At 36.5% G+C, this 16,154-nt stretch overlaps 1 protein-coding gene across 7 annotated transcripts in view; it reads left to right on the top strand.

Annotated features, from left to right (window-relative positions):
• Nucleotides 1-16,154, top strand: part of ATOSA (atos homolog A) — a 97,114-nt gene that overhangs the window by 67,263 nt on the left and 13,697 nt on the right. For 6 of the 7 annotated variants that reach the window (XM_037054663.1, XM_037054662.1, XM_037054660.1 and 3 more), the window contains 7 exons: nt 3,613-3,797; nt 4,711-4,913; nt 5,214-5,339; nt 6,093-7,941; nt 12,664-12,783; nt 14,746-14,825; nt 15,515-15,623. In XM_037054663.1, coding sequence (XP_036910558.1) covers nt 3,613-3,797; nt 4,711-4,913; nt 5,214-5,339; nt 6,093-7,941; nt 12,664-12,783; nt 14,746-14,825; nt 15,515-15,623 — 2,672 coding nt within the window. The remainder of the gene's footprint in view (nt 1-3,612; nt 3,798-4,710; nt 4,914-5,213; nt 5,340-6,092; nt 7,942-12,663; nt 12,784-14,745; nt 14,826-15,514; nt 15,624-16,154) is intronic. The other variant, XM_037054659.1, reaches the window with a different exon arrangement.

Below are 16,154 nucleotides of genomic sequence, written 5' to 3'. Positions count from 1 at the left end.
GACTTCCGTATAATTCCGTTTTCTGGTCTTTGGGTGTGTCCTAGTTCTCCAAACCTTTGTTGTGTTCAAACTTGGTTGTGGGAGAAGGCACAGTGTTTCCACCTATGCCTCCATCTTGGCGGAAGTCTACTATTCATATTCTTTACTACAGTAAATTCTGCTCTTAAGTGTTTTAGAGTTGACATTATCAAAATTTTAACTGTGAAACTTTTCTAATGACTATGGTGTTTAGTACTTTAATTTATTAAAATTCAGACACACACAAATTTTTCCTGACAAATTCCTAAAGCTTCTTATCACATAGTCACAGGCACTTAGTAGTATTTTATGTGTTTTATAATACCATTGTATAATTCGTGCTGTTCCTTGCAATACTTATGTAATTTACATGCATAACTAGTAGATAACTACTATGATTTCTAATCTTTATTTCAAATTTTTATTTAAGTATTCACTACTCTGGCTAAGTTCAATAAGTCATTCAGGGGCTCTCAGATCATGATTTTAGAGTTCTTTTAGTGTTACTACCTGAGTAGTGACCAAAGCAACCAAATTTTAGTCAGGTGTTATATTATTCGAAAGTGCTTTTTCTTTTCTTTTTCTTTTTCTCTTATTGATTCTAGAAAGAGGAGAAGGAAAGAGGAAGGAAGAGAGGGAGAAAAACATGTATTGTTGCCTCTTGCACGCACCCCAACAGGGGACAAATCCTGCAACTCAGCCATGTGCCCTAACCGGGAATCAAACCTGTGACCTTTCATTTTGCAGAGTGACACCTGACCAAGTCACACCAGCCAGGGCAAAAGTGCTTTTTTCATAACAGTTCAGTTTTTATCAGTTTAAACTTGATTCCTAGGATATAAGTAAGCCATTCCTGCTAGGCTTTTGGAGATGAATTATAGTTTTGCAGGTATAAGGATAATAAGTGATGGGGCCCTGATAGCCCAAAAGACAACAAAAACACTCTCTCATACTCCTTTTTGTGTGTGCCCTTCTCCACTTCCTAATCTAACCTGGTTGTTTTTTTCTCAGCAGTGGAAATACCATGGGGTGGTTTTTGTTTTTTATTAAGTTGCATGTGAATGAGACATTACTTAGGCTGTGGGCCATCCATAGCACTCAAACAGAGTAGCTGACAGCTTGGCATCGCTCAGCAGTATGAGATTCCCACTGATCTTCCATGGGATTATCCCACAAATTGAGGGGAGGAACAGGAGCTCAGAGAAATATCCCAGGAACTGAAATCATGCCATGTAGCCCATGACAAGCCGGAGCTAGACTTGAAAACCTGCAGGACCACCAGAGAAAGAAACTGAGTGGAATCCTTTTTTACATCTTTTGCTCCGCTCTGAAGGACATCATGATTAATTCACTGAGTCCCAGGAGAACACAGGAATCCCTTGATTTATGGCCTCATTGGTTTCTGGAGAAGAGTTGAAAGTTGAAACCTCTTTTTATTCCCTCATTGGCACATTATTATAAATTAGGGTGCTGTTTCTGGAAACTACCCATATTTTCTGGACCATAAGATGCACCTTGGTTTTAGAGGAAAATAAGAAAAAGAAATTTGAAGCAAAAAATGTAGTAAAATATTTAATAACATAAATAACACAATATTTCACCAATGTAAATGTAAAGCTACATTCGGACTGCAAGATGCACCCCCCCTTTCTCTCCTAAATTTGAGGGAAAGTGCATGTTATAGTCCAAAAAATATGGTAATTCTATACCACAAATATTCCAAAATATATTATAATACATATGTTGAATATATATTATTTTCATTTATATTTTACAAACAGATTAAAGTATATAAAAGGAAAATTTATAGCCACAATGAAAGAAGACATGTAATGGGGTGGTTAAGAACCCAGACTCTGGAGCCAGACTATATAGGTTAAAATTCCAACTTTGCTACTTCTTAGCTCCATGATTTTGCACTAGTTGCTTAACCTCTCTGTGCTTCAGTTTTCTATAAAATGGTGGTGGTAGTTCTCACCTTCTAGAGCTATTCGAAAGACAAAATGAAGTTATTGTATAGAAAGCACTTAAAACTGGCAATGCCTTTGACAATGTTACTGTTAGCTTTTATTTTATGTGTTACAAATGGTCAATGCAGGGAAACTTTTCCAAAAAGCTGGCTTTCAAGGCTCCTTCTTTTCCTGATAGACCTTCTCAAATAGGCATTCTTCATGATGGCTTTCAAGGCTGTTCACAGTCCAGCTCCAGTCCTGCCTTTTCCACATTTTCTCTATACAAATTTTCCACTCAGATTGCACTTTCTCACTCATGGTTCTGCTCAGCAACTACCTCTTTTCCAAAATTTTACCAAAAATGTTATGGCTCTTTAAATGTTATCTAAATTTCTTTGGAATATAGTAAATGTTGCAATGTTCTATTTGTTTTCAATATCATCTCTGACTCATAAAGCCTTTGAGATGAGGAGCTATGTAAAGTGTAACTTTTTGTGCCCCTATGATCTAGTACAGTGTGGTAGGTACTTGAAGTATGTGTTGCTTCGCCTTGGCTGGGTGGCTTGGTTGGAGCATCGTCTTGTACACCAAAGGGTTGTGAATGTAATTCCTGGTTGGGGCACGTACCTTGGTTCCAGGTTCAATCCCCAGTCTGGGCGCGTACTGTAGGCAACTGATAGTTGTTTCTTTTACATCGATGTCTCCATCTCTCTTCCTCTTTTGCTCGCTTCTCTCTCTCTCCTTTCCCCACCCTTTCTCTCTACCTAAAATCAATAAACATATCCTTGGGTGAGGATTTTTTAAAAACATGTTGTTTAATTGGATTGCACAACAAATTGAATTTGGTGTGTGTATGTGTATGCATGCTCAACCTGTTAAAATCGAGGCAGGTTAAGATTTTTGAAAATAAACTTGAAAAAAATTAGAGCACCTGTGAGAAATTTAAAAACTACTACAAATAAGTGAAAATATCTACAGGTTAGATTGCTTAGAACTACATAGTATTAAAAAAATAACAATTCACATATTGTAATTTAGGCCTGAATCTCCTGCTGGATAATTATAGCATTTCCCGCTCTGAAACTGTTACTACTGTATAGGAAAGGCTATGAATGGCCACATTATAGAATTGGAGCTGCAAGAACAAGGGACTAGTCAAGGAAGGGAGAAGGGAGAAACATACAATTGGATCTGTATCTTTTTCTGGTATTTATTATAATAATAAAAATAAAACATCTTAACTAAAAATATGACATAAAACATTTGACCTTTGGCTATTGGTGAACATTTGTGTGTGAAAATTGTTGTACTTGACCTCTAAATATATGATTATTTATAGAGTTAAAAATATATTTTTAAAACCTTCAGTATTTTAACTGAAGTTTACATAAAACCAATTTATGCCATAATTTTTACCAGCTTTGTCTTAACTGGGATGTTGTATTATTCATCATCACCCAACTCTGTTGTACCTTTTGAATGAAGAGTTTACCATATTTTAATTGTCTCATTTTTATTCTCTTTTCACCCTTTGTTAGTGAATATACTTGAATATGTGACAGTTACTTCAGACATAAAAGATGAGTTCTTATCAAGAGTACATTGAAGTGAAGGCTCTTCTTTTTGTGTTTTTTAATACCAGATACACTAGATGAATACTTTGAATATGATGCGGAGGAGTTCTTGATCTCTTTGGCCTTGTTAATAACAGAAGGACGAACACCTGAATGTTCTGTAAAAGGTCGCTCAGAAAGTTTCCATTGCCCTCCAGCACAGTCCTGTTACCCAGTAACTACCAAACATGAATGTAGTGACAAGCTGGCCCAGGTAAGAATTGTGTGTTGAATGCTTTTTACTTATCTTTTATATAAATTACATAAATTCTGTCATCACCTTTGTTACTTGCAATTATAATGCCCACATTTAAGTATAAAATAAGTCTCAACCGTAAATAAAAACCCTCATTCTGAACCATAGCTGATAACCTGGGCTCTTAAACAAGGCTCTTGAAGGCACAGTGCATAGTTTTGCTGATCACCAGGCTGGTCGGTAGTCAGTTAGGTACCTGCCTTCTCACACACCAGATTGAAGGTTATATTTGCTGCTGTGATTCAACTTTCTTTATTTTTAGAATCTCAGCCCTGGCTCATGGACTCTATGTTCTTGTTTAATAGATTGATGTTAATAATTATTTTTTCCACATTAACCAATTTCCCTCTATACTCCTTTTAAGGATACATTTTTTGCTATCATCTTAATGTCTTTGTATAAAAAACTGTTAAAAATATTTTGGTAAGTACTGTATAATTTGCTTTGAGGATATTTCTTTCAGTTTCTTAAATATAGTCCAAAATTTTAAACTTTTAAAATCTTGTATATAGTGAGCATTTAATGAAAATGGGTTTTGAATATTTTGGTCTTCACTTAGAATGAATCTCCTCTGTAATGATAATGTAATTAACAAACTAGGCAAGGTTGGGCCACCTTGCGATTCAGCAAAGATAACCGCCCAAGAAAGTTTGCATCATAAATGTTGTTCAGTACTAATCCTCACACTACGAGCCTACTACTATGAATCCATTGTTTAATGAGGAAACCTACTCATAAATGGAGAAGTCTAGTTCTACAACTGATGACTCATTTCTCGTACAGATGTGTGCTTTACCATTATAATTTTCAAATTAAAATATAAAATTGTGGGGGTTATTGAGACATTTTGCTTGTATTCATTTTCTCTAAGTGTCGCCAAGCCAGACGAACCAGGTCTGAGGTCGCCTTGTTGTGGAAGAAAAACCTTCCAATCATGGTAGAAGTGATGCTCCTGCCAGACTGCTGCTACAGTGATGATGGGCCGACCACAGACGGGATTGATCTCAACGATCCTGCAATTAAGCAAGATGCATTATTATTAGAAAGATGGGTATTGGAGCCAGTTCCTCGACAGTAAGTTGTAAAACTGAGTTCGAAGTTGTTGGTAAATCAGGTTTTCCACAACTTTTTATAAATTATTTTAAAATATATCCTATTTCAAAATCCCTCTGTTTATGTAGTAAAATCTAGATATTTAGTGCTAATAATAATTTTAAGTGACACTGGTAAATCCACTCCTACACTCTTGAAAGTAGGCATCCTGAGTGATACATTCATTCCAGCCTCTTCCTTTCTAAAATTCAGACATTTTGTACATTCTGGTATTTACATGATTTTTTCTTTCTGTCTTTTTTTTTTTTTTTTTTTTCTTAGGAATGGTGATCGATTTATTGAAGAGAAGACCCTTCTATTGGCTGTCCGCTCATTTGTGTTCTTTTCTCAATTAAGTGCTTGGCTGAGTGTTTCTCACGGTGCTATTCCACGGAATATTCTTTACAGGTATGTGTGGGCACAGAAAGGGCCATGTGCTCAGCTATGCTGGAGAGCTACCGAATGGCATTTTACCTTTTAAGTATTATATAGTTCCTTCGTTTCTAAAGATAAGAAGATAAAATTTACTGACATTTTTCTCAAAATGAGTTAGAAAAATGTAGATGTGAGTAAGTATGAATTTAGTTTATTGGATTAAATTTGGTGTGGAATAGTTTTCAGGGAACTTACATGCTTACTTTATAGAACCAACAATGCACTTAGTGCTGCCATTATAAATAAAGTAGAAAAACTTTTGGGGCTGCTGAATTCCCATAATGGTAGACTTAATTTTTGGCATAAAAACTGCTGAACAACTGTCTAATTGTTTCTTTAGGCAGGTGACCATGAGATAGAGTTATTTCTTAATCACCTCCCACAGTAGAATTTGCTAAATCCATTTATTTAGTGGTAAATACAAAGTCCTTTTTTTCTGTTTTGACAAATACTTTGAAATTATAATTTTCTTGAGCTTTGGTGCTTGGTCTAATATTCTTAAGAAGATCATACATACTCTGCTATACTTCTTATGTTGGTTTTATCAGAATAACTTGCATGGCAACATAGGTAAAATGCTCAACATAGAGGTTATGCTCATAGAACCTCATTAGTAATTAACGAAAACAAAGATGAGTATATGACTGTTTAAAAATTTTTAAATAATATACAAAATGATACATATTTTATGACCCACTGATTCCATATTTTTCTCTATAATTCTAGAATCAGTGCTGCTGATGTAGACCTACAGTGGAATTTTTCTCAGACACCAACTGAACATGTGTTTCCTGTTCCCAATGTTTCTCACAATGTGGCCTTGAAAGTCAGCGTTCAGTCCTTGCCCAGACAATCTAATTACCCAGTTTTGACGTGTAGTATTCACAGTAATATTGGCCTTTATGAGAAAAGAGTTCAAGAATGCGAACTTAAGGCTCATCAGCACCGCAATTCTAATGAAGCAGAGCAGTGTAGTACAAACAGTTTACAGCGTCTGTGTAGCAAACCAACTTGGACCATGGCACCTGAAAGTGTACTGCATGCAAAAAATGGCACACCTCCAGAATATACTGCAGCTGTCAAAAATGGCAAACTATATCCAGGCACTGGTAAACAATCAGACTATGGAACTTGTCAAGCCAATATTCTGGGCTTCAGCAGTATAGGAGATAAAAAGTCACATGAAACATCGGTGAGAACTTTAAAATCATTTTCAGTGATTGATTCCAGTGTCTGTGGTCATCAGAGTTCCTGGCAGTCAGTTGGTGAGACTAATCCTTTAATAGACTCTTTAATTCAGGATCGACAAGATGTTATTGCAAGAATTGCTCAGCATTTGATTCATTGTGATCCAAGCAATTCACATGTTTCTGGACATGCATTTAATACTCAAGACGCTAGTTCACTAAATTCAAAACTTCGGATTTCACAAGAAAATGAAAATGTGAAAAAAATCCAAGAAACTTTCTGTATTTCATTTGATAGTCCAGAGCTTACTTCCTCAGAAGATACCAATGAGGGGAAAATGCAAGTAAAACCAGAAATGCCCCGAAATGAAACTTGTACTTCTAATGGTTTTTATTCTCATCGGTCTGTTGGGGAGACTAACCCTTTAATAGGCTCACTACTCCAGGAGCGGCAAGATGTTATTGCAAGGATTGCTCATCACTTGGAGCATATTGATCCAACAGCACCCCGTATGCCCTCGCAGTCATTCAACATGCGTGACTCTACTTTGGTTCCTTCTTCTAAAGTGTTTAGGAGTTCGTATGAAGACAAAAATTTGTTGAAGAAAAACAAGGGTGACACCTCTGTTTCCATTTCTAATACAAAAGTTTCCATGTTAGAAGACTGCAATGAAGGGGAAGACTTAATACCTACTAAATCTTTTAGTCCTTTTAAATACGATAGTAAAGTCAAGTCCTCTTGGAAACCTCAAACGAGAAGAAATCTGCATCAGGACAATCCTAGTGAAGTCATCCAAAGTACATTTCAAGGCATACCGAACAGAGCCAGTAGTGTATTGGCTCCCTCAAATATGTCTCATTGCAGAGAAAATAACTTAGATTTGACAATCAGACTGGAAAATACTCTTTCTGAGTGTCAATTTAAGGAGCAAGAAATTAGCAATGGAAATGATAAACGGTATTCAAATGGCAACAGTATTGACAAACAGATTTGCACAGATAAGTTTCAAGAAAAAACGAAAAAACCTGACTATTGTAATCCAGAATTTTTTAACAATCACCAATGTGATAATTCTAAAACTAATGACTCAAAAATAAAAATTACTACATTGGAAATGTCTGGATATTTGAAAAAACATGAAAACAGGTGTTCACATGATGACTCAAAAAGGCCTACAAGATGTGAGCAAAATATGCAACTTAATAGTATAGAAAATTATCTCAATAAAGATAAGGAAGCTGTCAAATGCAAAAAGGCAGACCAATTGAAAAATGAACAGGATAAGAAAGAAGATCCAATTGATGAAAAATTTCAAAACTGTTGTCAGAGAGAGAGTCTAAAAGACTATTTGTCTACTTGTGAACGACTGAAAAATACCAAGGTGTTGGTAGGTAATATATTTCAAATATAATTCTTAACTATCTGTTATGGTTTGAATTTTGTTTATAGGAGGTCTAGTTATTAAGGCCCCAGGTGTTCATTATTTATAGAACATGTAGTCAGAAATAATAAAACTGCTGTTGAACCAGCCCTGGCTGGCGTAGCTCAGTGGATTGAGCGCGGGCCTGTGAACCAGACAATCGCGGTTCGATTCCCAGTCAGGGCACATGCCTGGGTCGCAGGCCAGTTCCTTGCAGGCTAACTACCAGCAGGGGACGCACAAAAGGCAACCATACATTGATGTTTCTCTCCCTCTCTCCTTCCCCTCTAAAGATAAATAAATAATAAAATAAAATCTTAAAAAAAAAACTGCTGTTGAACCAGTATTAATATGCTTACAAATAACCACTTGCTTAAGAACAAATGCTAGGTAAATTCTTCCTGTTACCATTTTTTGTTAATTTCAATTTTGTGAACAATTGCTGAGTCAGAGTAAATCAGAGTCAGAAACAAAATTTATTTTAACTTAATGTATTATTTATTAGTTGTTCTGGCAGTGTACCCATTGTGTTATGACGCAGCTCAGCTAAGGATTTTAGGAATATAGTAAAATCACTAGCCTGTTGGTCAAAATACCAGGGTTCTAGTCTTGACTTCACAATTTGGTCCTTGAGTGACCCTGAATAAGTCGCATAACTTCTAAAAACCTGAGACTCCTTAATTTTAACTTTTAAATTATGTTTTATTAATTATGCCATTACAGCTCTCCCAATTGACCCCTTTGCCCCCCTCCAGACAGCACCCCCTACTCCCTCAGGCAATGCCCACACCATCATTCATGTCTTGGGTTGTGCATGTATGTTCTTTGACTACTCCATTTCCTATATTTGTACTTTACATCCCCATAGCTATTCTATAACTATATATTCGTACTTCTTAATCCCCTCACCTCTTCACACATTCCCCCACACCCCACTTCCGTATGGCAACCATCAAAACCCTCCATATCCATGATTTTGTATCTGTTCTTGTTTGCTTAGTTTGTTTTTTAGATTCAATTATTGATAGATAGGTAATTTTTGCCATTTTATTGTTCATAGTTTTGATCTTTTTCTTTAATAAGTCTCCTTAACATTTCATATAATAATGGTTTGATGAATATGAACTCCTTTAGCTTTTTCTTATCTTGGGAGCTCTTTATCTGCCCTTCGATTCTAAATGTGATTTTACCTTTGCCAGGTAAAACACTCTTGTCTTTAGGTCCCTGCTTTTCATGACTTTGAGTATTTCTTGCCAGTACTTTCTAGCCTGCAAAGTTTCTTTTGAGAAATCAGCTGACAGCTTTATGGGAACTCTCCTGTAGGTAACTAACTGCTTTTCTCTTGATGTTTTGAAGATTCTCTCTTTATCTTTAACCTTTGGCCTTTTAATAATGATATGTCTTGGAGTGGGCCTCTTTGCATCCATGTTGTTTGGGACTCTCTGTGCTTCCTAGTCATGCATGTCTATTTCCTTTACCAAATTAGGGAAGTTCCTTTTCATTATTTTTTCAAATGGATTTCTAATTTCTTGTTCTTTCTCTTCTTCTGGCAGCCCTGTGTTGTGGATATTATACCTCTTGAAGTTGTCCCAGAGGCTGCTTATCCTGTCTTCATTTTTTTGGATTCTTTTTTCTTCTTTTTGTTCTGATGGGTTGTTTTTTGCTTCCCTATGTTCCAAATCATTGATTTGATTCTCAGCTTCTTTCACTGTGCTGTTGTTTCCCTGTAAATTATTCTTCATTACAATTAGTGAATCTTCATTTCTGACTGGGTCTTTTTTATGCTGTTGAGGTCTTCACTAAGTTCCTTAAACATCCTTATAACTAGAGTATTGAACTCTACATCTGATAGATTGCTATCTCCATTTTGTTTAGTTCTTTTTCTGAGGTTTTGATCTCTTCTTTCATTTACACCATGTTTTTTTTTGTCTCCCCATTTTTGCAGCATCCCTGTGTTTGTTTCTATGTATAAGGTAGAGCTGCTATGATTTCCTGTCTTGGTAGTGTATCCTAATATAGTAGGTGTCCTATAGGGTCCAGTGGCACAGCCTCACCTTATCACCCAAGCTGAATACTCACAGTGTGCCCTTTGTTTGGACTGGGTACATCCTCCTCTTGTAAGCTGAGCCTTGATTGCTGTTGGCAGGACAATGGGGGGGATTTACCCAGGCCAGTCAGCTGCAAAGACTGGCCGTGACTACGGGCCACCTACCTCCATCCTCTGTGGAGGATCAGCAGTGCAGGCACAGGGTGGTGTTGCTCCATTGTGGTCTGTAGCTGTCCACTGGAATCCAGGCTCTCAGGTTTCCCAGGTGTTGCAGGCCAAGGTCAGCCCCCACCTGTGTTTTGCCTGTTGCCAACCTGTCTGGGCTATAAAGCAATCTGAGATGGCTACTCCTTGTAGTGAGCTTGGAGATTCCCAGGCAAAGCTAAGTGTGAATCTATGCTGGCTGCTGCTAGTGCCTGACCTGGGACCACTTACCTAGAGGTACTGGTGCTGGGTGCTCACTGAGACCAGCTGGTGCTCAGTTTGAGAGGATTTAGGATGTTATAAAGCCTGAGCCAAGACCAGCCATTCATATGGAAGAATCCTATTTACAGCTTAGATTGGCCTGTTATTTGAGTGGGAAGGAGTCTCGGGGATCTCCAGGCAAGGTCAGCTGTGTTAACCAGGCTGATAGATCCTCAGATAAGGCACCAGCCTGGCAGCTCTGTTGCTTTGGGGGGCGGGAGGGGTCAGAAAAGGGACAGTGCCCTCTGCCCACCTTTCTGTGTGGGAGAAAGCTGTCCCCCCAGCTCTCACCTTGATGCCAGACACTTCAGTTCCTCCCTCTATGTCACTGGTGTCTTTCATGCTGCTACCTTGGTGTTGGAGTTCAGTGGGAGTGAGTCTGAGTAATTCCATGTGTGGGTTCTTTAAGAGGAACTGCTTGGGACTCTAGGAGTTTCTTTTCACCTACTTAACTCCTGCTGTGTTTTGAAGCCAAAAATTATAGGGAATTAATCTTCCCAGCACTGTAACCCAGGGGCTGGGGGTCCTTGCTTCTGAGTTTTCCTTACCAAATTTTTATCCACCACACGTGGATATAGGAACACCCTGTTCTTCATCTGTGCCCTTTCTACCAGTGTGGATGGATGTGGTTTCTTTAATTCTGTAGTTGTCATACTTCCATTCAACTCAATTTCTGGTGGTTCTGTGTGGTGATGGTTCTTCAATTTAGTTGTAATTTTGATGTGGTTGTGCAAGCAGGCAATCCTAGTTTACCACTGCCACCATCTTGACCAGAAACTCAAACTCCTTAATTTTAAAATAAGAATGATGAATCTCTTTTGACTATCTCAGAGTTGTGGTAACAATCAAACAATAGATCTTAAAATATTTTGTGAATCTATAATGTACTATGTAAATAAAAGATTTCCATTTTATTTGACTTTCCACCAAATAACTTTTTAACTGTAGAATATTATTATGCTCAAATTATATGTATTTCTCAAAGTAGTTTCACTAATTTTTATCTCCATTATATGGAAAACTGGAGTCACACCTGAAATGACCTTAGTTTATCTTCTTTGTTACCTATATTTGTTTTGATAGACAGTAGATTTTTAAAATTGTACTGGGTTTGTAATTTATATTTTTTAACAGAAGATCTCATCTCTCTAACATATGGATTTTATCAAATGGCGGTTTCTAATTTCTTAATACTGTAATTGTTACAAAAACTTATGCTGGCCTTAAGAATATCAGTTTCCATGATCCTTTCTGGAATCTAATAGGGAGGCTTACATTGGCCATGGTATTTTTCAGGACAACTAAGATTCATTTTATTCATGCACTTATTAAATATTTAATTGTACAGTATTTACTGTGTGCCCGGGCACTCTTCAGAGTGTTTTACCCATGTTGGCTTACTTAATCTTTCCACTTCATGATGCGGTGTTCTGTTCTGTTCTTAACTCCCGTTTACAAAGGAAGACCATAGGCCCAAAGACTTGAAGTAACTTGCCCAGGGTCACAAAGCTAGTGAATGGTAGAGCCAGGATCCAGATTAGACTTTTTCTGAGTTTTATTCATGTGTTTTTTTGAATTTCTGATCTTTGGGGATAAACCTGTCTACATTTTAAAGAATTAGCCTATTTCCTGTTATCACTTCAAAAATATGGTACTGTGACAGCATTAGATATATTTTAAAACTCCTGTTTATTATATTGCTGTATCATGCCCCTCCAAATTATATCCTCTGAGAATGCCCCTTGACATTGCCACAGTTTTGTATTTTAGAATATTATGCAATTTTTTTCTACCTGTCAGTACTTGTTTCCTCACAAATGAAAAGAATCAACTATTAGCTTACTGGGTGCTAGAATTCAAGTATATGACCATATGTTGATAAGATATTTGAACATACTTCCTTTAGAATATTAGAGTTTATTCAGTATCTGAGAAAAAACTTAGTGTTTTCTGTGTGTGTATGTGGAGGGAGGATGTAGAGATATAGATACAGATCATTAACTTTACTACCAAGGATGTAATAACCTCAGTACATATTAGAAATAAGGCTAAGGGGAGGGGGTGGAGGTGGAAAGGGGTATAAGGAGGATAAATAGCAATGGAAAAATTACAATTAGAAAAAAGCAGTAAGTCTAAGACTAAAAAATATTACCATTAAAATCTAATTCTTTTCTTAGCAGAGGGCTGTCCCACTGAAACATTCAAATGTCTGGCGGAAACATAATTTTCATTCCTTGGATGGAACCTCAACTAGAGCCTTTCATCCTCGGACTGGATTGCCTCTTCTGTCAAGTCCTGTAAGTATTTTTCTCTTATCCCGTGTTGAGAACTTGAAGATATCTACAGTGTTTGCATATCATTTATCAGCATCATTCTGGTATAAAGAACATTGTAGACTTCTATTCAATATGGTGGACCGAGTTGATACAGGAAGGCCCCCTTCTCCTTCCCAAACACAGAAATCCTGGATAAAAACATAACTCATAAATACATAATATAGTATAAGAGGAATAAAGGTAAACCTCTGGATACCAACTTGAGCAAGTATGGCCCACTGGAATATCTGAGCTTAAGGCAGTACTAGGATTTAATGCCCCTGCTGGGATAGGAGTCAAGGCCACAAGTCTGCTCCAGTCACAGTTGGGATCAAAAAACCAAACTCTTCATAAAACTGGAAACAGGTGAACTACCCTTATAGAAATAGGACAGGAGGAAAAGATTCACCCAGTTACTTAAGGGTGCAATAGGGAGGTGCATAGTGGGTGAGGAAAGAGCCCCCAAAAGAATTTTTATTTAAACCTAAGCCACCCCTGGTAGGAATTCTGAATTTGTGCCATGAGGTTCAGAAACATCTAGCTAAGAAGAAATAACCATAAACTAAATTGAAACGTGAAATCACTGAGTCCCAGCAGAACCATGAGACTATCCCACATCTGTAACCCATGGCACCAAGGATTTATTTTCATGGGAAATAACTCTTGCTGAAGATAACTTCAGAGGAGAAACATTACAACGCACCTTAAAGGATCAGCAGAATCAAGAAGTGGGAGAATTTACATTTAGGAATTCTGTTATCAGAGAAACCAGAAAGAGGATAAAAAATAATTCTGTTTAAAATGTTCCAAGATATAAATAAGGTAAAGACAGATTAAGATGAGAGAACATGTGGATTTGGGGGGGAAACACTAAATAGGAATTCTAAATGTGAAAGATGTTATAATTGAAGTATGCACACAAGTGTACATACACATGTAGATGGATTAAACAGACTAGAGATGGAGTGAATGGATTAGACAGATATTAAGAAAACACTTAGAGTGATGTACAGAAAGGGAGCAATATAGTAAAATATGAAGGAGCCATGGGGGATAAAATGTGATACTCAATGTAAGTCTAGTAAAAAATGCCACAAGGAGGACTAGATGCAATAAGGAAAATGCAGTATTAGAAGAAATGAAGGTAGAGACCTTTCCAGAATTGAAAGACGAGTTTAGGTAGAAAATTTCATATTAAGTGCTGACTACAAAGACTAGCATGGTGTACTTCACAACTCTCAGAAACATTGAGGCTGTTCAGACTTTCAGTAGCATCTGCTTTTTCTTACTCACCACTTACACACTGATCACTCAGATACTTATACACACTTAATATGAATTCCAGAAACATCTGTCTAATTTGCATGTTGTGTGTGATTTTACCTTTAATTTACACTTGGGTCTTTCATGTTTAGGATATTTTGAATTAGATGGTGGTTTGTCCTAAGTGTAATTTGGTACTTTAAACTCCAGATATAGTATTTTTTAAGTCTCCCATCCGTGAAGGCCCAGGGCTCCTGCAAATGCGTGGTGTTGTGGGTGTGGGCCGAGGAGCCACACTGCCGGTTGGGCCCCAGGCTCCCATGGCCATTTAATTCTGTTTTTCCTTTTTATTTTAAAGCTGTAAATCTTTTATTTCTGCTCTCACAATATACAAACATATAAAGTAAAAACGTCTTATATATTGGGATTCCATGTAGGATTTGAGTTTAGAAAAAACTGGTTTTGCTTCTTTAAAAAAATCAAAACCTAGTAAAAGTGCCTTTATTAATCATATTTTTTCCATACTAGTTAATAAAATAACATTAAAACAGTATGGAATAAAGAGCATGATTTTAAGTAAGCTGACAGGAGGAAAAGTTTATTATTTTCAAAATATAATTAGGTATCAATTCAAGAAAAATTAGTTTTTATAAATTTCACAAATGATTATTTTGACCTTAGGTTCCTCAAAGAAAGACACAATCAGGTTGCTTTGATCTGGATTCTTCATTACTGCATCTGAAAAACTTATCATCTAGAAGGTATTTATCTTAAAATTTATTTGTGTACATGAAATAGTATTACACAAAATTCTGACCTTTTACAACAAATAATGTTGGCTCTAAATACAAAAATTTGACAGGAATCTTATTTCCCAATTGGTTTTCATTATTAATCTGTTTTACACACACACAGCTACTAAGGATGAGTTAAGGAGAAATTAATACTACATATGGTCATCATAATGAACAAACACCTGTTATTGGTTTTAATATTTAGGTGGGTTTATGTGTTTTCAGTCATTCACCTCCCCGTTTGCCCTGTGCCCCTTTGCCAAAAAGCCTCAGCATTTGTTCCACATTGACATATAATACTGTCATTCTTGAGTCACATAATTTGGCTTTGTATTCTCAGTTTTAACTGAAAATGAAGACTGATAAAGAAGATTAAACTACTATATATTTCCAGTATTAGATGCCACTGTGTGGTATATTATAAATTCCACCATGAAACCTTCCTGGATGTTAATATTTTTCTTTATCAAATATTATAACATTGATTATAAAATCTAATCAAGAATGTAAAACTAGATATTTTATATCTTAAATTTTGTTTACATTAATTTTTATTATGGCAGTTAAATTAATTGGATTATCTTGATTTAATTTAGGGCAAAAGTAAATTAGAAAATATTATAGTTATTATGCCCATTTGCTGATTTTTTTATTAGTTCCCGGCCATGTTTAAACTTTGAAGATGATCCAGAAATTCGTGAAAAACCATTCCTGAGTTCTAGTGCTCCACCTATAACAAGTCTTAGTCTCCTAGGAAATTTTGAGGTATGTTTTTTTTTTTATAACTATTTTAAGAGTTGAAGTTCCTTAAGCTAGACCCAGGGTATAGTTTATGTCATTTATTTATGAAAGGGAAATAAATAAATGGGTTGTATTTTTCCAAGGTCTGGAAATCACCTTTCTTTCCTTTTTCTTTTTTCTTTTCCTTTCCTCCAATATTCATGAAAAGTGAAGTTGGAAAAGTTGCTATTAGTGACATCTTAGAATTGGGTAGCTTGTAAAGGAGACAGAGGACCTAGATGAAATCAGGTTGGATTGAAGTGTCTGTTACTCTAGCTGCAGGATAGACCTGGCTCTCCTCCTCACCTGATGAAATCGGCTCTGCTACAGAGGAAGGATGATGGTGTGCTGATAGTAGCCTCTTCATGGTCAAGGAGGTTGATTTTTTTTAAAGATTTTATTTGTTTATTTTTAGAGAGAGGGTGAGGGAGAAAGGGAGAGAAACATCAACATGTGGTTGCCTCTCACGCAACCCCTACTGGGGACCTGGCTCACAACCCAGGCATGTTCCCTAGA

The sequence above is a fragment of the Sturnira hondurensis genome, unplaced genomic scaffold (assembly GCF_014824575.4).
Source record: "Sturnira hondurensis isolate 20B ecotype Veracruz unplaced genomic scaffold, ASM1482457v3 Scaffold0008196, whole genome shotgun sequence".
In the NCBI taxonomy this organism is placed as follows: domain Eukaryota; kingdom Metazoa; phylum Chordata; class Mammalia; order Chiroptera; family Phyllostomidae; genus Sturnira; species Sturnira hondurensis.
This window is presented reverse-complemented; position numbering and strand designations above follow the sequence as displayed.